The 20846-nt window shown below is 43.4% G+C and overlaps 1 protein-coding gene across 4 annotated transcripts in view; it reads right to left on the minus strand.

Moving 5' to 3' along the window:
* The window catches only part of SPATA48 (spermatogenesis associated 48), a 76225-nt gene that overhangs the window by 37733 nt on the left and 17646 nt on the right, over positions 1-20846 (minus strand). For 3 of the 4 annotated variants that reach the window (XM_029062308.2, XM_029062309.2, XM_029062310.2), the window contains exons 3-7: positions 20609-20685; positions 16951-17089; positions 13617-13684; positions 9963-10004; positions 9372-9479 (exon numbers count right to left, since the gene is read on the minus strand). In XM_029062308.2, the coding sequence (XP_028918141.1) occupies positions 9372-9479; positions 9963-10004; positions 13617-13684; positions 16951-17089; positions 20609-20685 (434 nt within the window). The remainder of the gene's footprint in view (positions 1-9371; positions 9480-9962; positions 10005-13616; positions 13685-16950; positions 17090-20608; positions 20686-20846) is intronic. The other variant, XM_029062311.2, reaches the window with a different exon arrangement.

Genomic DNA, 20846 nt, shown 5'->3' on the forward strand with positions numbered 1-20846 from the left:
GGATGGAAATCACAGGACTTGGCAAGAAGGAGATCATTGGTGATCTTTGAGGGGGTGGTTTCTGTGGGATAAAGGGGGTGGAAACCAGATTAGAAGGGGTCGAGAAGAGAATTGGAGGAGAGGTGGAGACAGGAGTCTCCACTGAAGGAGTTTGGAGAGGAATGATAGGAGGGAACTGAGCAGTAACTGGTCATTATAAATGCAAAGGGATGGGGTCAGAGATCAGGTGGAGGGAGTAGATTCTGAGAGGAGGCAGGAGATTTCTTGAGATACTTCTTGTGAAGATGGGAGAGTTGAAGATGGGGTGGGAGGAGGAAGGGGCTGCAGAGGAGCAGGTGAGATTTTAGAGAGATAATACCTGATGGTTTCAATTTTATCAGTTAAGTCTATGGTCACATCACTGGGGTAAGAGTAGGGAGGGGAGACAAGGGGGGCAAATCTAGCTCACACATTTCCTTCCCGTGATTCCATTCTACTCACTTTCCCTAGCTCTGCCCTCACCTGCTGTCAATCCCTTCCTCATCTTCTTCCTCCTTCCTGGAATTTCCTTCCATTTTCACATCTGACAGACAGCACTCTATTTTCAAAGTCCTCCTGAAATCACATCTCTTTCCTCTCCATCCAGACTGCTACACATTAATCCAATCACTTTTCCTATCCTGCCTTGATTACTGCATCAGCCTCCTCACTGACGTCCTGCCCTCCTACTCCTGTCCACAATTCACTCTGCTGCCTGGATCAGTTTCTAAAAAAAAAAAATTCAGTCCATGACTCCCCAATCTTTAAGAACTTCCAGTGGTTGCCCATCCACCTCTACATCGAACTATAATCTTTAAAAAAATCACCTAGCCCCATCCCTTCTGGATTACTGCATCAGTCTCCTTGCTGATCTCCCACCCCCCATCTCTCCCAACTCTAATCCATACTTCACTCTGTTGCCCAGATAATATTTCTACAAAAACATTCTGGACGTATCACCCTGCTGCTCAAAAATATACGGTGATAGCCCATCCACCTCCATATCAAACAAAAACTCCTCTCCACTGACTTTAAAGCACTCTAACACCTTGCCCCCTCTTACCTCATCTCGCTTCTCTCCTTCTACAACCCAGTCGGCACACTTTACTCCTCTAGTGCTAACCTTTTCATTGTGCCTCGATGTCACTTGTCTCGCTGCGATCCCCTAATCCATGTCCTGCCTCTGGCCTGGAACATCCTCCCTCCTCTAATCCGACGGACAGCCACTCTCCCAGGCTTCAAAGCCTTATTGAAGGCACATCTCCTCCAAGAAGCCTTCACAGACTGAGCCCCACTTTTCCTCATCTCCCACTCCCTTCTTTGTCACCCTGACTTGCTCCCTTCGTTCTTCCCCGCTCCCAGACCCAATGACCTTAGGTACATATCTGTAATTTCATTTATTTATATTGATGTCTGTCTCCTCCCCTCTGGACTATGAGCTCCTTGTGGGCAGGGAATGTCACTTTCATTGTTGCCTTGTACTTTCCCAAGTGCTTAGTAAGTGCTCTGCACACAGTAAGTGCTCAATAATTACAAGTGACTGAATGAACGAATGAATATCTTACCTCTCTGATTTCTTGCTGATACAGCACACTCACTTTGCTCCTCTAACTCCAACCCATTCACTGTCCCATCATTGATTCCCTCACCCACATCCTCCCTCTGGCCTGGAATATCCCCCTGCTTCATATCTGACAGAACATCACTCTCCCCATCTTCAAAACCTTATTAAAATCACACCTCCTCCAAGAGGCCTTCCCCAACTAAGTCTTCATTTTCTGTACTCCCTCTACCTTCTGCTTCACCCTTATGCTTGGATTTGTGCTTTTTAAATATCTTATAGTTACCCAACTCTCAGCCCCACACAATTTAGGTTCATCTCTGTAATTTATTTTAATGACTGTCTCAGTTCTAGACTGTAAGGTCGTTTTGGGCAGGGAATGTGCCAGCTCTCTTATATTGTACTCTCCCAAGCACTTGGGTATGGTGCTCACCACACAGTAAGTGCTCTATAAATACGATTGTTTGATTGATTCCAGGAAGCCTTCCCAGACTAAACTTTCATCACCCAACCCTGTTTTCTCTCTCTATTGCCTCTCTCATGCATTTAATCCCACCCACAAGTACTTAGGTACTCCCGCATATCCCTTTTGTACAAATCTGTGTACTTGGTGACTTCCCTTACTGCTAATTTATTTTAATATTCATCTCCACCCCCATTAGACTCTAAACTACTTTGGGACAAGGATTGTATCTAGCAACTGTCTTGTATTCTCCCAAGTGCTTAATACAGTGCTCTCTGCACAAAGTAAGCACTCAAAAAACCCAACTGATTGATGGATTGTTAATTGCACTCAATAGGCTTTGATCATTTCACTGAATAAAGATTATGACTCTGCTGATTACAGCAAAAAGGTGTTAGGAGATTAACAGGTTTCTAAAGGCCTTCAGGGCTAATACTCTCACCAGTCAGTAGCATTCATTGATTGCTTACCGTTTGCAGAGCACTTTACTAAGCGCCTGGGAGAGTAGGATATAAGAATAAACAGACATCCTTAGACTAGATGATCATTCTGAGGGCTACGGAGACATCGGACCCACATTCTATACTCCATAATCAATCAATCATATATATTGAGCACTTACTGGGGGCAGACCACTGTAATAATAATAATAATGTTGGTATTTATTAAGCGCTTACTATGTGCTGAGCACTGTTCTAAGTGCTGGGGTAGATACAGGGTAATCAGGTTGTCCCACATGAGACTCACAGTTAATCCCCATTTTACGGATGAGGTCACTGAGGCACAGAGAAGTGAAGTGACTTGCCCACAGTCACACAGCTGACAAATGGCAGAGCTGGGAGTCGAACCCATGACCTCTGACTCCCAAGCCCAGGCTCTTTCCACTGAGCCGCGCTGCTTCCCACTGTACTAAGTACTTGGGAGAGTACAATAACAACAGTACTTAGTAATGTTATCACAATATACTGTAAATGCCCCAACCAGGGATCCGCCTCCTTCTCACATCCCTTTCCAGTATTCTCAGCAGGGAAAGGGAATAATATTGATGTGAAGTATCTCATGCTCCTGTTCCCTTTTTTCCTGCAGGTACCGTCTGGTGTTTTGGGTTTTGCTTTTTTTTTGTTTTTGCAACCAGCCACCAGCTGGTTGGGGAAGTGCTGAACTTCTTCTTATGTGCGAGGATGCGGCCGGAGCTAGGAACCCCCATGCAGCTGCACTGGTGCAGCTTGACTGAATTGACTAAGCCAGTCCCGCCTCTGTTCTAAGTGGACATAAATGTGGATTCATGAACGGTGGGTTAAAAGAAGCAGTGTGGCTCAGTGGAAAGAGCCTGGTCTTGGGACTCAGAGGTCCCGGCTCTGCCACTTGTCAGCTGTGTGACTGTGGGCAAGTCTCTTAACTTCTCTGTGCCTCAGTTACCTCATCTGTAAAATGAGGATTAACTGTGAGCCTCACGTGGGACAACCTGATGACCCTGTATCTCCCCCAGTGCTTAGAACAGTGCTCTACACATAGCGCTTAACAAATACCAACATTATTAAAGCAACTTCATATTTGAATGCAAATGTAACTGAGGGTGAACGCAGCATGTGAAAACTCCTTGCTTTTTGTCCTTTAAGTTACAAGTTGCGTGAGTCTCTGTCCCTCTTCCACCTCAACTTGGCCTGGAAAACTCCACATCGCAGCGAGGCGTGCTGCTCTTCTGCGGCTACTACTTGACTCTTCATCGCAGATACCTCGTTTTCCATTTCCTCTGCCGCCGCTGGCTGTTTTATCATCTTTGCGGCAGGACCACTTTCTTCCTCACCCACCCACCAGTGGTGGCTCTGCTCCTCCTGGCCCTTTGTGTGAGCCCTTATGGAGCAAAGAAGGAGACTAAGCAGTTGGGAGAAGCGAGAAGCCGCGTGGCTTAGTAGTTAGAGCATGGGCCCGAGAGTTAGAAAGACCTGGGTTCTAATCCCGACTCTGCCCCTTTCCTGCTGTGTGACTTTGGGAAAGTCACTTAACTTCTCTGTCCCTCAATTACTTCATCTGTAAAATGGGGATTGAGACTCTAAGGCCCAAGTGGGACAGGGATGGTGTTCAACACAACTTGCTTGTATCCACCCCAGCACTTAGTACAGTGCCTGGCACATAGTGAGTGCTTAACAAATACCACAATTATTATTACTAACGCAAAACAGTAGGTTCTTTGATAATTCCATTCTTTAAAATTCCTTGACCAAGAACACTGCTCCAGAGATTGGATAGTTTAGCATTTTGTTTTGCTATAGAAACTGTAGGTCGACCCTTCAATATCTTTCAGGACGTCACTCTCAACATCTCCCATTCTTTAGCCTCACTCTACTGATGAGTGTTAGCATCACATTTTAAAGCTACAGAGAATTATTTGAAGTGTCACTGTTCATTATTTTAAAAAAGGTAAGGATTATCGCATTACAGAAATATGTCAACCAATACACTGAGCACTAGAATAGTAGTAATAATATTGATTAAGTACTTACTGTGTACAGAGCACTCCACTAAGCACTGGGAAACAATGCACAGGTAAGAATTAGACCCTGTATTTTGAGGGGAATCAAATAATGGGCATCTTGGGTCAGTTCCACCTTTGATTTTCTCTGTGACTTTGAGCATACTGCATAGTTTCTTTGGGTCTCAGTTTCCCCAAATATGAAATAAAGGGGAAACCTGCTACATCAAATGGTAATGAATTTCTCAGGATCTAAGTTTTTTCATTCTTAGATGTTAGTTTGATGTTCTAAATCAAACTCTAACAAAGTAGTTAGTCATGCTAGTCTGGAAGGTAAAGAAAGCTTTTAAGAGAAGTATCTATTTGTCCAATTCCACACTAAAACAGTCAATCATATTATTATTATTGTATTTTTAAGCACTTAACTATGTGTCAAGAACTGTTCTAAGCCCTGGAGTAGATCTTCTAGACTGTGAGCCAGTTGTGGGGAGGGATTGTTGCTGAACTGTACTTTCCAAGTGCTTAGACCAGTGCTCTGCACACACTAAGTGCTCAATAAATACAATTGAATGAATGAATCAATACAAGTTAATCAGGTGAGTCACAGTCCCAGTGGGGGCTCAGAGTCTAACTAGGAATGAGAACCGGCACTGAATTTCCATTTTACAGATGAGGAAACTGATCCATAGAGAAATTAAGTGACAAACCCAAGGTCACACGGAGGCAATATGGCAAAGCCCAAGTTAGAACCCAGATCCTTTGACTCCTAGGCCCGTGCTCCTTCCACTAGGCAACACGGCTCCTTCTTACTTTAAGCTTTTTGGGGGTGAGGATTGTCCGTGTCTACCAATTCTGTTCTATTGTACTCTCCCAAGTGTGTAGTACAGTGCTCTGCATACAGTAAGTGCTCAATAAATACCATCGCTTGATTAAGGATAAAGAGACTGGTCTGAATGGGAACCACTTTAACCCAGTGGGATAGTGCAGGGAAAATGGTATTGGAAAGCCATGCCTCAACTTAAGGTCTGCTATTGCGGTGTCACCTCATGTCTCCTGGGTTATATTACCAAGATAAGCCATCTTGGCTGGATAAGTAAATATTGCTAAGCATGTGCCTTAAGGAATATTTTGAAGCTAACCCAAAAACAAAGAAACAAAAATGCAACAATCCCCAAAACGTGTTGCTATGAAGGTCAAGATTCCCCAGTAAAGGGACACATTTATTCCTTCTAAGGAACTTTTGCAACCTTGGAGGACATCTAGTGTCCAAATTAGATCATCACATTTTACGTTTTCAGCAAACTCTGTACATTTTTATCAAAATGAATGTTAGAAATTCATTCATTCGATCGCATTTATCGAGCGCTTTCTGTGTGCAGAACACTGTATTAAGCGCTTGGAAAGTACAATTTGGCAACAGAGGCAATCCCTACCCAACAGTGGGCTCACAGTCTAGAAATCATACCCCACGTTTGAAAATAAAATTAAATATGCCTGCACTTGACATCAGATTAAACGATTGTGCTTAGAAAATACCACCCTTTCAGAAAATAAAAAGGTTTAGAGCTTCTGATGAAATTAGGACCCTTGAGAGCTGTAGATAGTAAAACCACCTCGCTCTGCTCATTCCCTTATTTGCCAGTAGAAACATTTGATTCTCAGTGAAAGGAGAATCTATCCCTTGGCTGCCCCTATCTCCCCTGCTGCCCATTCCCAATATTCCTTTCGGCTCCTAAAATCCTGGAGGTCCCGGATCACGTCTACCTGCTCTACTGCACTCTCCCCTGGGGCTTTGTATGCAGCACTCAGCCCTGAATAAATACCATTTATTAGTGATTGCTTGATGGTTTGGGAAGAGTTGCTCAAGGGGGAAGAGACAGCAGGGATTGGGCTGCTGGCAAAATCAGTAGGACTGTCTGTCTGCTTCTTGTCTCTCTCCAGGCCACCCTCTAGGACCAAATAGTGATTTTCAAATACCTCTGAAAAGTGACAGAATAATAATAATAATTGTGGCATTTGTCAAGCGCTTACTGTGTGTTTAACACTGTGTTAACACTGGGGTCATTTTAAGCTAATCGGGTTGGACACAGTTCCTTTCCCTCATGGGGCTCACGATATTAATCCCCATTTTACAGGTGAGAGAACTGAGGCACAGAAAAGTGAAGTGATTGCCCAAGGTCGCAGCAGACAAGTGGCAGAGTCAGGATTAGAACTTAGGTCCTTCTGACTCCCAGGCCCATGTTCTATCCATAGGTCCCGCTTTCTTGTTCTAATGAAGACTATATCAGAAGCGGAAAAGAGATTTGTTGTATTTAATTACATCGTTACCTCCACTGACTAATTCCATACCCAACCCCCAAGCCCAGCCCTGCCAGTGAGTGAATAAAACAAGGGGTCTTTTTTTGTTGGTGGTAGTTTGTTTTTTTTTAAAGCAGTGTTGGCAGCACCGGCTGGCATAGGAGAAAAACGAAGGATCAGAATGCCGTGGATACGGGCTCAAGCCTTGGAGGTTTCTTGTTTTAAAGGTGAGAAGCGGCAGTAGGTGGAGGAGGTGAAAGGAAAAGGGGAGAACATAATTCACTGTGTCTATTATATGCAGCACTTGGGAGAGTGTAATGGAAAGAAGTGGGCAGGGAACGTGTCTAACAAATAAGTTATATGTTACTCTCCCAAGCGTTTAGTAGAGTGCTCTGCACATACAGGAAACACTCAATAAATGTAATTGATTGATAGTCTCAAGAACCTATCTTTCTCTTTCTCCTCCTCTCCTCCTATTTATTTGCTCATCTTTGTTCTTCAGCTCACCTTACTGCTCCACGTAAATAACTCGCCCCTTTTTCTCCAATTCAAAAATCAGGCAAAACAAGGGGTAATTATATAAACATGGCAATTTTAATTCTAATTCTTTTGCCTCTATTATCTAGATATTTCGGTTGGAAAAAATCGGGGCTTGATTAATGTGGAAATTAACATTGGCTCTCCAAGTCAGCCTTCTAGGGGACACACCTGGCTCAATCAATCTCAATCAATTTTTGGGTTTTTTTTTTGAGCTCTTACTGTGTGCAGAACACTTGGGAGAGTAAAATACAGTCGGTAGCCACGATCCCTGCCCTCGAGGAGACAGATGCTAAAATAAATTACAGAAAATGAAGCAACCGAGTATGCTGATGGGGTGGGACTAAGTGGATGGGACAATTTGTTGGGGAGATGAGAGCTTAGTCTGGAAAGGCTTCCTGGCGGTGTTGTGATTTCAGGAGGGTTTTGAAGATGGGGAGAGTGCTGATCTGTTGAATAGAAAGGGAGAGGTAGTTTCAGGCCGGAAGGAGGGCGTGAACAAAACGTTGATGGCAGGTGAAGTGAGAGGCAAGGCAGTGAATGAGTTGGTAAAACAGGAGCGCAGTGAGAGGGCTGGTTTGTAGTGGGAGAGGAACAAGGAGGAAAAAGGGTGTGGAGGTTTGACCTAGTGCCTTGAATGTGGTGAGAAGTGTCTGATGTGGAGATGGATGGACATCTTACAGCTCTGCTCTTCTTTCAGCTGGCCCACTCAATACAAGGGCCTGCCTTTCTCCTCGGCTCCCCAGATACTACTGACCTGATGGTCCTTCTGATCTCTCCACCCTGGACCTCTGAGGACGGCGGGTGGTCCCTCACTCATAATAGAATCCAGACTCCCGTGCTTGTCCTTTGGTCTCAGGGTATTTCCTCGGCCTAATGTTCCCGCCCTGTCTCTACCCCTTCCTTCCTGTGCTTACATGCGTGTATCCTGGACACTGAAATACAGAATAGCTGCTGCGACACATCATATGCTGATTCCGATTCAATACCCCACATTTTATAAAGTGAACGTCGTATTCTCAGTCGAACAGTTGCTATCCCTAGGGTACTTTTTTTCTGAGACATTCTGTAAGAGATGCTTGTGTTCTATTTTTGGGCCCAAAATAAATCTGACTTGATTTGAATTTGACTTAAATACCTGCTTTCTCTCCTTCATAGATTGTGAGTCTCCAGTGGGAAAGGAACTGTGTCCAACCATATTATCATACATCTAACCCAGTGTTCAGTACATAGCTTGGCATATAGTAAAGTGCTTAACAAATACCACAATTATCATTATTATTATTATTACTACTATTATTTAAATCCTTCATCTTCATGCAACTCACAAACAAAATGCTTTTGAGAACAGACTAGAAAGTCTATTTAGTTGACATTATGTTATAATACTCAAGGGAATTCCTTGTTTCTGGGCCAGTAGACTACGAAAGTGCTCAGTCAGCAATCTGGAGAGTTGCCTCCTGGGTCTCAGAGAAGCAGCATGGCCTCGTGGAAAGAGCCTGGGCCTGGGTTCTAATTTTGAGCCTGCCACGTGCCTGCTGGGTGACCTTGGCTCAATCACTTCACTTCTCTGGGCCTCAGTTACCTCATCTGTAAAATGGGGATTAAATCCTACTTCTTCCTACTTAGACTGTGAGCTCTACGTGGGGAGGGGACTGTCCGACCTGATGAACCTTCTAGACTGTGAGCCCGTTTTTGGGTAGGGACTGTCTCTATGTGTTGCTGAACTGTACTTTCCAAGCGGTTAGTACAGTGCTCCGCACACAGTAAGCGCTCAATAAATACAGTTGAATGAATGAACGAACCTGTATCTTCCCCTGCATTTAGAACAGTGCTTGGCACGTAGTAAGCTCTTAACAAGTACCATTATTACAAGCTCTAGTCATCTCATTTGGGGAATAGGGAGGCTCCACCCCCTCTTCTTCCTTCCCTTTGATCTATCACTCGGCCAGAATATTCTTGTCCATCAAACCAAGCCATCCTCAGAAGTTTTAATAAAAAGGCAGCCGGAGGTAACTTACTAGCTTGAAGTTGTAAAACGAGGTTTGGAAGATCTAGGCTTGCCCAAAGACGAAATATCTCCATAAGGATTGTCTATGTCATCTGCAGACAATGACTCAACACAGCCACTGTTGGATGAAAAAGAAAAGAAATGGTCCTTGCATTATTTAGGAAACAGATGGTTTGAGGCAGCTGATGGATGTTCAAAATTCCAAAACTACCAAGAGGTTTTTAATTCAAATGATCCACAAGGATAAAACAGAAAGATATACTCTCTTGTCCCCTTTTGCAGGGTCCCGGGATTCAATCCAAAGAAGTAGGAGAATAAAATTTGCGAACAACTTCACTACACTTGGGGAAGGTATCCACTCTGGAAAAAATGGAAATAAAGTGAGAAAAATGCTACTCTTCTTTGCCTTCCATCCTGAAAATAACCTGCTGTAGCCAATCATGCTACAGGGACACATCTAGCTGCGTAAAAAAAAGAAATCTGTAAAAGCGTAGGCTGTCTTACAGCTGAACCACCAGCATGTCCCAAGGGAGCCGAGACCAAACTGCTATTTAGATGAGATTAAAAATATTTATATTTACAGTGTCAAGAATCAACTTACGTGTAAAGAGGAATATACCGTGTTCGGGAACTTGGGCTCACACTGGGAATTGCAAAAAAAGAAAAATCTTAAATCATATTGGCCGTATACAAATTTAATATCCTTCAAAAAGATTATAGCTTTGATTTGCAGCAAATGGTAGAAAGGAAATTCTTCAGCAGATTCATGAAACAATGTCAGGATTGAAAGCTTCAACAGAAGCAGAGTGGCCTAGTGGATATAGCATGGCCTGAGAGTCAGAAGGATCTGGGTTTTAAAACCAGCTCTGCCACTTGTCTGCTGTGAGACCCTGGGTAAGTCACTTCACTTCCTCTATGCCTCTTTTACCTCCTCTGTAAAATGGAGATTAAGACTGTGACCCCCATGTGGGACAGGGACTGTGTTCAACCCTATTTGCTTGTATCCATCTCAGTGCTTAGTGCAGTACCTGGCACATGGTAAGTGCTAAACAAATACCACAATTATTATTATTACTATTATTTAACTTCTCTGTGCCTCAGTTACTTCATCTGTAAAATGAGCATTAAGACTGTGAGCCTCATGTGGGACATGGGCTTTGTCCAACCTGATTAGCTTGTATCTATCCCAGCGCCTGGCATGCAGTTAGGGCTTAGCAAATACCACACACACACACAAAAACAGAACAAGTTTGATGGTTTTGGTCATCATTTTTTCTGGAGAAATAAGTGGCAGTGGATCACAGCCTCCAGCCGTCCTTTAGCGAGTTTGGTTTGGGTAGTCAGTTGATCACAAGCAGCTTTGAACAGCCGTGAGCAGTGGGGAGCTAACTTGAAGGGTCTGAATGTCGTTTAAATGCTATTTGTCTCTTGGCAGACCCAAGGCTGGAAGTTCAACCCAACCGGGTTCCCTCTTCGTCCTACGTTAATTTCTCCCACCTCCTTCAGGAAATGGGGGTTGTCAGTCCCCACGGTTCCCAGTGGCTTTGGAGAGGATTCAGCCAAGGTGGAGAGAGGGCATAATTTGAGCGATCCCTAGCGATCTTTGTATTTATTCTGCTGTATAGTACACCCAGGATGCCAGTCCCTGGGGAGCCCCAGCTAGAATCCACAGGATCTGGGATGAAGTCAATGGCTTCTCTAGGCTGCAAGTTCATTGTGGGCAGGGAACATGTCTACCAACACTGCTGCTTTGTGCTCTCCCAAACGCTTAGTACAGTGCTCTGCCCACATCAAGTGCTAAATCAGTACCCTTGGTGAATGATGGCTCTGCACATAGTAAGTGCTCAATAAATACCACCGACTGACCGATAGATCAAGTCAGTCAGTTAATACTATGTTTCGAGCCTTACTGTATGCAGAACACTGTAGTAAACACTGGGGAGACTACGCCACAACATGCGCTTAGTTCAGTGCTCTTCACATGGTAAGCGGTCAATAAATACGGTTGAATGAAGGAATGAACAATGTAACAGGTATATTCCCTGCCCACAACAAGCTTACTAGTCTAGAGGGGGATGATGTGTAATATGCAGTAATTTCAGTTTCAGACTTCTTAAGAGAGACTTAAGGAAATGAGCTCCTGGAAGTCTTCGGAAGCAGGCCGCAACTGGTTCCTAAAAATCATTCGCTCATTCAATGGTATTTATATTTATTATACGATCGATGGTATTTAGTACTTATAGTGGTATTTAATAATAATGGTATTTTGTTAAGCGCTTACTATTTGCCCAGCACTCTTCTAAGTGCTAGAGTAGATACAAGGTAATCAGGTTGTCCAAAGTGGGGCTCACAGTCTTAATCCCCATTTTACAGATGAGGTAACTGAGGCACAGAGAGGTTAAATGACTTGCCCAAAGTCACACAGCTGATAAGTGGCCGAGCCAGGATTAGAACCCACAACCTCTGACTCCCAAGCCCGTGCTCTTGCCACTAAGCCTAAGTGCCAAGCACTGTACTAAGCTCTGGGATAGATACAAGATAAGCAGGTCCCAAATGGGTCTCATAGTCTACATAAGTGGGAGAACAGTTATTTATTGAGTGCTTATTGAGTGCAGAGCACTGTACTAAACAACAGCATTTTAAGTTGAAATATAAGTCGTAAACTATTTTCTCATAGGAAGAATGGAATCGGATAACCAATTTTTACCAGAATTACCCTGAACTGGGTGCTCAATCAATCACTGAAGAGTAATATAACTATATTAATGCATTACTCAGATCACATCTCCTCCAAGAGTCCTTCCCTGATCAAGCCCTCTTTTCCCTGGCTCACTCTCCCTTTGGCATTGTCTTTACACTTGGATCTGTGGACTTTGAACATCTGATATTCACCCTAGTCCTAACTCTACAACACTCACATACATGTCTTTATATATTATAAATTGCTTAGTGGAGTCAGAAGGACCTGGCTTGTAATCCTAACAGGACTGTATGACTTTGGACAAGTGGTTGAACTTCTCCGTGCCTCAGTTCTCTCATCTGAAAAATGGGGATTATGATTGTGAGCCTCATGTGGGACATGGACTATGTCCAACCTGATTAACTTGTATCTACACCAGGGATAAGTACAGCACCTGGCACCTAGCAAGCGCTTAACAAATGCCATAAAAAAATATTAATGTCTCTCTCCCCCTCTAGACTGTAAGCCCATAAAGGGCAGGGGACATTTGTGCTGATTCTGTTGTATCGTATTTTCCCAAGTGTTAAGTAAAGTTCTCCATGCACAGTAAGTGCTCAATAAATACCACTGATGAATTGATTGATCAATTAATGGATCTATATTGAGCCAAAGAGGTTCCATGGCAGATACTTCCCTGAATGTTTGACCTCCTCTGGAGATTCCGCAGGGCAATCAGGCAACCTCTCTCCATCCCTGACTGCTCCACATGCCCACCCTCTTTAAACTTATCTGCTCTCCCAACCCCCATTTGTGGCTTTTAAAAACTATTTCCTCATTTCTCCAAGGCTCCTCTGCATGTTTCCTGTGGGAGTCCCCGGACCCAGTGCTCTGAAGGAGGCTCTAAACTTTAAAGTCTGAAGCAGAGGGGGCTCAGAGCTGAAACAGCGTGTAAATTTAGAAATGTAAATATTGTCTGAAATCAAACCTCCTCAGATCAAGAATTGCCAGTATTTGCATTCAAGTGAAAAGGGGGTGGTTGGGTAAGCGCAGAATTACTCCTTTCCCCTCTTTTCATCCCTGTGTCTTAGTTAACAAGAGGTAAAAATACACTTTAGGTCATATTTGCAGTCCTAATCTGGTAACCACACACTGCATGTCAACAGGAGCAAAATATACTATATTATATTTAATCAATTACATGATATTTAAAATAAAAGGTTCAGCTGAATATCACTCCTATATCAAATGTGTGAATTGATTCAATATTCCTTCTTTTAACAGCAATTTATCCTTAAAAGATACTCTAGATGGTAAACTATAATTCAGACATAAAACAGAGCGGCAGTGTGAGCTGATACAGTAATGAGTAGATTCATAAACGTTATTGTTAATTCCAGTTATTTCACTGATTTTCTATGGAAACCTGGGCAAAATTTATGACTCCTTTTCCAACTCATCAAGAGGAATTGTTCCTCAAAAGAGGTACTTTGTACATTCAAGGATTACTACTTTTAAATGGCAGGGGTGGGGGGTGGGGGAACATCTAAGAAACCAATATCAAAAATGGAAACTTACAAATTAATGGGTTTAGCTGCTGACGTGAAGTGTCTTGTTTGAAATCGGTCCCAAAGGCCCCCAACAATCTAAAAATGTAATCGGGATGATGGAAAAAGAGTTTTCATTGTAGATTATATAAAAATCATAGGTTGCCCAAAATAATCCCTCCCATCCTAAAGTTCCTGCAGACTGGCCAAGCTGGGGGCTGGGGGCTTGGGTCCCTACCCACAGGGTGGTCTTCATTTCGCCTGGCTGGGCCATCTCTGGCCTGCCATCACTTGGAGATGTGGGGCCTGAGTCATTAGCGCTCCGGAGGATGGGAGGCCGGATCCATTTGGGTCCTACTCTGAAGGTTTCCCTGGTCCTGTCCGAAATGGATTTAGGAGCGAACCTGGTAGGTCTAGCGTACTGACTTCAGGCTTTCCTTGTCAGAGAGATGATCTGGCCCTAGGTAATCAGCTGGGCCAACTTTTCTGGACTAGGGCAGATCCAATTTCCAGAGTTCGGAAGGATGAGGAGCAAATCACCTCATGATATTTGGTGCCAAGTCATTTTATGTTGAGGGCATTCAAACAGCTATTGACATGGTTTGGGCATGGTTTGGGCTCACTTCCTCTAACAAACCTTCCCTCCTAGCAAGAGTTCCAGCATCATTTTACCCAAAGGTTTCATCAGTACAAATCTTAATAATGTTGGTATTTGTTAAGCGCTTACTATGTGCAGAGCACTGTTCTAAGCGCTGGGGTAGATACAGGGTCATCAGGTTGTCCCACGTGAGGCTCACAGTTAATCCCCATTTTACAGATGAGGTAACTGAGGCACAGAGAAGTGAAGTGACTTAGCTTTTGGTTTTCAACCAATATTCAATTTTATGGTATTTATTAAACATTTACTATGCGCCGGGCCTTGTAATAAGTACTGGGAAGCGAACATTGGCTATCTTTCATGGAACTTCTTTGGCTCAAGATAGATCTGTTAATCAATCAATCAATCAATGGTATTTATCGGGCACTTACAGTTTACAGAGCACTGTACTTAAACAAGCTAATCAGGTTGAACACAGTCATGTCCCACATGGGACTCACAGTCTTAATCTCCATTTTACAGATGAGATGACTAAGGCACAGAGAAGCAAAGTGACTTGCCCAAGGTCACCCAGCATACCAGTGGCAGAGCTGGAGTGAGAACTCAAGTCCTTCTGACTCCCAGACCCATGCTCTAGCCACACTGGGCCATGCTGTTTCTCAATGGTATTACTTCATACCATTTTCTGGAATGTTCCAGAACTCCTGGACATCTACCACAGATATGTATGTTCCTAATGCATCTATGAGTGCATGTGTGGCTGAAAAGCTCAATGAGAGATCTACTGTCCCAGCCTATGAGGCACACAGATCTGTTGCCCCTTGTTATGTTGCTAATGTTTGCAGTATCTGGTGCTGTTTTACCTTTTGCCTCTTAGACACTCTTTCCATGAACAGCTTTTATTAAGCCTTACTGTGTGCAGGACACTGTTCTAAGCATTTGGGAGAGTACAATCCAACAGACTAGGTAGACGTAATCCTTGCCCACAAGGAGCTTACAAACTAAAGGGGCAGACAGACATTAAAATTAATTACAGTTGGGCATGCCCGTTGCCCTTACCTGTTGTTTCCGATTCATTCATTCGGTCGTATTTATTGAGTGCTTATTATGTGCAAAGCACTGTACTAAGTGCTTGGGAGAGTACAATTCAACAATAAACAGATACATTCCCTCCTCACAATGAGTTTAACTCCCTCCTTAAATCCTCAGTCCCCCCACCTTCTCCCCAATCTCTTGCCCTTAATGACCTGGCCATGTAACATATTGATAAAATTGAAACCATCAAGCTTAATCTCCCTATAATCTCTTCCGCTCTTCTCCAGTACCTCTCTCCTCCTGCCCCTTCTTCAACTGCCCTATGTTTCCCAGAAGCATCTCAAGAGAAGATCTCCCATCTCGTCTCAAAATCTATCTCTTCCCTCTACCTCTGTGACTGACCCCATTCCCTTTGCACTTTATCAAAGTACTTGTCCTCTCCCTTTGTCCCTTCCTGACCGCCATCTTCAACTGTTCACTCTATAACGGCTTCTTCCCCACTGATCTCAAAGAGTGCTCTTGCTCTTAAATTGCTCTTCTCATGTAATCTGATACTGAGTCCGGTCAGTAAGTGATGCCGGTGGAGCGGCTCACAGAACTGGATGGGGCATGGGATTGGGCATTGGACAGGACACCTGAGCCTCATCCAGTTCTCATACTCGGCTGGAAGGTTGGACAACATTACAGCTCTGGAGACTGGGGTCTGCTCTGGGGACTGATACTGTGTTGCAGCCACACTCTGACAGTTTCCCGAAGGATGTGCTGGCCCTCTTGATTCTGTTTTCTATTTCTTTATTTATCACTGCATCACTGGTAAGTGCCTTTTTAAGGTATCAGAATTCTGTCACAACATTTCTTGTTACCCAGAATAGCTTCTTGTGGGCAGAGAACCTGTCTACCAACTGTATTACAGTGTACTCTCCCAAGTGCTTAGTACAGTGCTCTGCCCACAGTAAACACTCCATAAATTGCCTTGGGGTCTGTGGAAAAGAAGTCATGTGATAAATTAAAGGGGGATGCAGTCAATCCATCAGTCAATCATGTTTGTTATTATTAACATTATTATATTTATATGTGTTATGACTTACTATGTGCCCGGCACAGTACTAAGTGCTGGGTTAGAAACAAGATGATCAGGTTGACCACAGTCCCTGTCCCACATGGAGCTCACAGTTGAAATAGAAGGGACACATTCCAGCTCACATTATTACTCCATTATTACTTTGGTGGGTTTTCTACTTGGAGATTATGAGCACCCTTTGAATATGAAATAGTTCTTGCACCTTTCTCCAGCACTTAATATGGTGTTATCAACAAAATAATGCACGCAATAATCACAATCTAAAAATTACCTGCCCCGACCCATAATGTTTATGTGCAACCACTACCAACTCTGACTACAAAACTATGGAGCATTCATATATTTGACAAGTAGAACTAATATTAATACATATATATTAATACATGCATGTATACACACACAAATGTATACATAAACTTGAGGCATATGGAACATATGGCTAGAATGAAATTATGTTTACAGCTCTGAGCTATATTTCCATGGATGGCTTTTGTGGTTACAAAATGTTTTAGCTTCACTTCCTTCAATGTTACAAACTGTCTGACTCATTTACTATGTCCTCTTCAGTATACTACGTATCATAGTGCAGCCATTAAGGTGGACCTCACTGCATTAACCAAGAAGGGTGACCTGTTGAAACGTATGACTAACTTGGCTTATTTCTGGCATCCGTTCATATCTTCCTACTGTGAAACAATGAGAGACGAGATCAGCCTTCTTTTCTACCGTTGAAACTGGTGGTCTCAGTTTTGGAAGCAGAATCTTATCCCATGGGACATCTTCATAACTTCTACGACATTAACACAGAAGGAAGATTTTATGAATCGGTCTTCAGTGCCTCGAGGATTAAAGGCGACACACAGCAACAGAATTGTAATGAGGGGTCACCCGAAGACTTAACTTGTCCCCAAACCATCTATCCATTCATAAATAATTCATGAGAATGTGAACATAAGACCATGGAAATGCCATTCTGAAGTAAGGTCATTAGTATATCCACGATTGCCTGAACATCCATCCTTACAGTTAGAGAAGTACATCTAACATCCCTAACTTTTCCATTTTCCTCTATAACTTTCCCTGCTAGGAAGGACTTTTCATGAAGCTACCTTCAGCCTGCCTCATTTTTCCTCAAGTACTGTCGATTACCACCTGTTTCTCTCTCCCACCTTATGTCCGGACACAATGACCGTGAGAGCTGCTTGGAGAGCCAGACAGCTTGGTTATGGAGAGGGAGGACAGGTTTAGGAAGTCAAGCACAGTAAGCACTCAGTAAATAAGACTGATTGATTGACTGACTGTAGAATGACATCTCTCCTCCCCTGTCTTCCCTTAGTAATGATGACTGTGGTATTTGTTGAGTGTTTAGTATTTGCCAAGCACTGTACTAAATACTGGAGTTGATATGAGATGGTCAAGTGGGCTAGGCCCTATCCCCAAAGGGGTTCACAGTGGTAAGTAAGAGGGAGAACCAGTACTGAATCCCCATTTTACTGATGAGGAAATAGAGGCACAGAGAAGTTTAATGACTCACCCAGGATCACACAGCAGGCAAGTGGTGGAGCCAGGATTAGAACCTACAACTTCTGGCTCCCAGGCCCGTGCCCTTTCCACTGGGCCATTCTGAAGGTCAAATTTTTCCACCCCTGGCCTCTCCTGCCACAGCAAGCAGATGTTCACTACGTCTCCTAGCAATCTGAGTGGTGTGCCCTTCCTACATTGGCCTTCTCATAAGAGTTGGGGAGGGAAACATGAAACGTGAATCTGGGCTGTGGAAAGCAATAGCCTCCCAAATGGGCTAGCAGGAATCTGAGCCAGTCTGGGTGAGGAAAAATAAATTGGCCAATGAAGAAAAAAAAAAAAAAATTGGCCAATCTAGGCCCAGAGTGGATTTTTATCAGTATGAGAGACTCTAATCAGAGAAGCAGCATGGCTCAGTGGAAAGAGCACGGGCTTTGGAGTCAGAGGTCATGGGTTCGAATCCCTGCTCGGCCACTTGTCAGCTGTGTGACTTTGGGCAAGTCACTTAACTTCTTGGTGCCTCAGTTACCTCATCTGTAAAATGGGGATTAAGATTGTGAGCCCCAAGTGGGACAACCTGATTCCCCTGTGTCTACCCCAGCGTTTAGAACAGTACTCGGCACATAGTAAGCGCTTAACAAATACCAACATTATTAATCAGTCCCTGAATCAATCAGTGATATTTGTTAAGTGCTTACTATGTACAGAGCACTGTAATAAGCGCTAGGGAGAGTACAGTATAACAGAATTGGTGAATGCATTTCCTACCCATAATCCTTTCTCTATTTGATATAGGTAGTGAGAAACCCTGGCTAGGTTGTTAGAGAAGCAGCATGGCTTGCTGGAAAGAGCCCGGACTTGATGAACAAGAGGTCGTGGGGTCTAATTCCGACACTGCCACTTGTCAGCTGTGTGACTTTGGGCAAGTCACTTCACTTCTCTGTGACTCAGTTACCTCATCTGTAAAATGGAGATTAAGACTGTGAGCCCCATGTGGGAGAACCTGATTACCTTGTATCTACCCCAGTGCTTAGAACAGTGCTTTGCACATGGTAAGCACTTAACAAATACCATAACTAATTAATTGCTAGAGTGGCTATTCCCAGCCCGGATGCTAATTTCACTTCTTTTATTCGCTCATTAATTAACTAATTCATTCATTAAATTGTATTTTTTGAGCAATTATTGTGTTCAAAGCACTGTGCTAAGCGCTTGAGATAGTATGGTATAACAATAAACAGACACATTCCCTTCCCACAGTGAGCTCACAGTCTTTGTGTTTGTGCGGCTCTGCTTTTGAGGCTTCTGCTCTGAAGTGCCTCTCTCCATCTGTAATTGCTGTAGGCCAGACTGACCTCCCTGCCACAGAATTGTTTGTAGCAACACCTCATCGTTCCAGGTTTTGCTTCATTAAAATATTTCTTCTGTTTTCTAAGTTTATTGTTTCCTCATTTTAGGTCGCCATGAAGTAACTGAGTAGAGAGGGAGACCAGACTTTTAGAGGTTCAAACTGGGATGGGGAGGAGAATAACATGGGGCAAAACCAGGAGGGGAATGGAAAGGTCGAAAGAAAAGAGAAGGGCTAAGGTGAGGGGAAAATGTTAGAGAAGAGAAAGGGAAAGGGAAGTAGAAGAATGAAAAAGAAAGAGAAGAAAAAGGGAAAGTTTACAGTATACTCTCCCAAGTGCTTAGTACAGTGCTCTGCACTCACTAAGTGCTCAGTAAATACCATTGATGAGAACAGTAATGATAATGATAATAATTGTGATATTTATAAAGCACTTACTATATGCCGTGCATTGTGATACATTAGAACCAGAATAGATCCAGTCCCTGTCCCACGTGGGGTTCACAGGTGAGGGTGAAGGAATACAAGTATTGAATCCCCATTCTACAAATGAGGAAATGGAGGTACAGAGAAAGTGAGTGATTTGCCCAAGGTCACACAGCAGGCAAGTGGCAGAGCTGGGATTAGAACGAGTTCTTCTGACATCCAGCCCTCTGCCTGTTAGATTACATCATGCTGCTCCTCAAGTAAGGGGAAACTGAGGATAAGGGGATGGAGAAAGATGAGAGATTTATGACCATCATTTCTACCTACCTCTTACTGAGTGCTTTCTTTGTGCAGAGGCACTTGGGACAGCATGAAAGAGTCAGTATACACGATCTCTGCCCTCATGGAGTTTCAGTCTACCGGATTCAAAACACTTCAACTCACGATTCTTTGTCCATTAAGAAAGCAAAGAAAGCATTCGAAGGGGGAAAATTTCGGTAAAACTAACAAGCTTTCTCTGTGCCTGTTGCCTGGAGCTGTTGGGAAATATGTCTCTGCCTATAGAGGACATTTGTAAATTTCATTTAATCAAAACTCTGAAATATAAAAATGTTTCCTACATGTCCTGTTTAGGAAATGGAGAAGGAAGAGAAAGATAAAAAGGAGAAAGGGTCAAATTGGAGAAGAATTAGAATCATGCTCTTCAGAGAGAGTGGCTCTGAGAAGCAGTGTGGCCTAGTGGAAAGAGCAGGGGCCTGGAAGTCAGAAGATGTGGGTTCCAATCTCAGTCCACCACCTGTCTGCTGTGTGAACTGGGACAAATCACTTAATTTCTCTGTGCCTCAGTTCCCTCCACTGTAAAATGGGGATTAAGACTGTGAGCCCTGTGTGGGACAAGGACTGTGTCTGACCTAATTAACTTCTATCTACCCTAGCACTTAGAACAGTGCTTGGCACATAGTAAGCTCTTAACATATACCACGATTATTATTATCATTATTATTAGTGGCTCACTTTTGTGTGGAAGACTTGTATATAAAGCCCCTTGCTCTATCTGCAGCTTGTTCCACAGAAGAAGGTTCATCTGAGTCCTGTTGAAAACATGGAGAAAAGAGGAACATGAGAAAATGCCCTGTGTCAGTTGGTAAATGGAGGACAAAGATCCAATGAAGCTTGAAGTGGATTATGTTTCTGATGGACTTGGGGCCGTACCCCTTAAGTACCTTGATACTCACCCCACCTTTTGTGTAAA

This window comes from Ornithorhynchus anatinus, chromosome 4, assembly GCF_004115215.2.
Source record: "Ornithorhynchus anatinus isolate Pmale09 chromosome 4, mOrnAna1.pri.v4, whole genome shotgun sequence".
NCBI lineage: Eukaryota > Metazoa > Chordata > Mammalia > Monotremata > Ornithorhynchidae > Ornithorhynchus > Ornithorhynchus anatinus.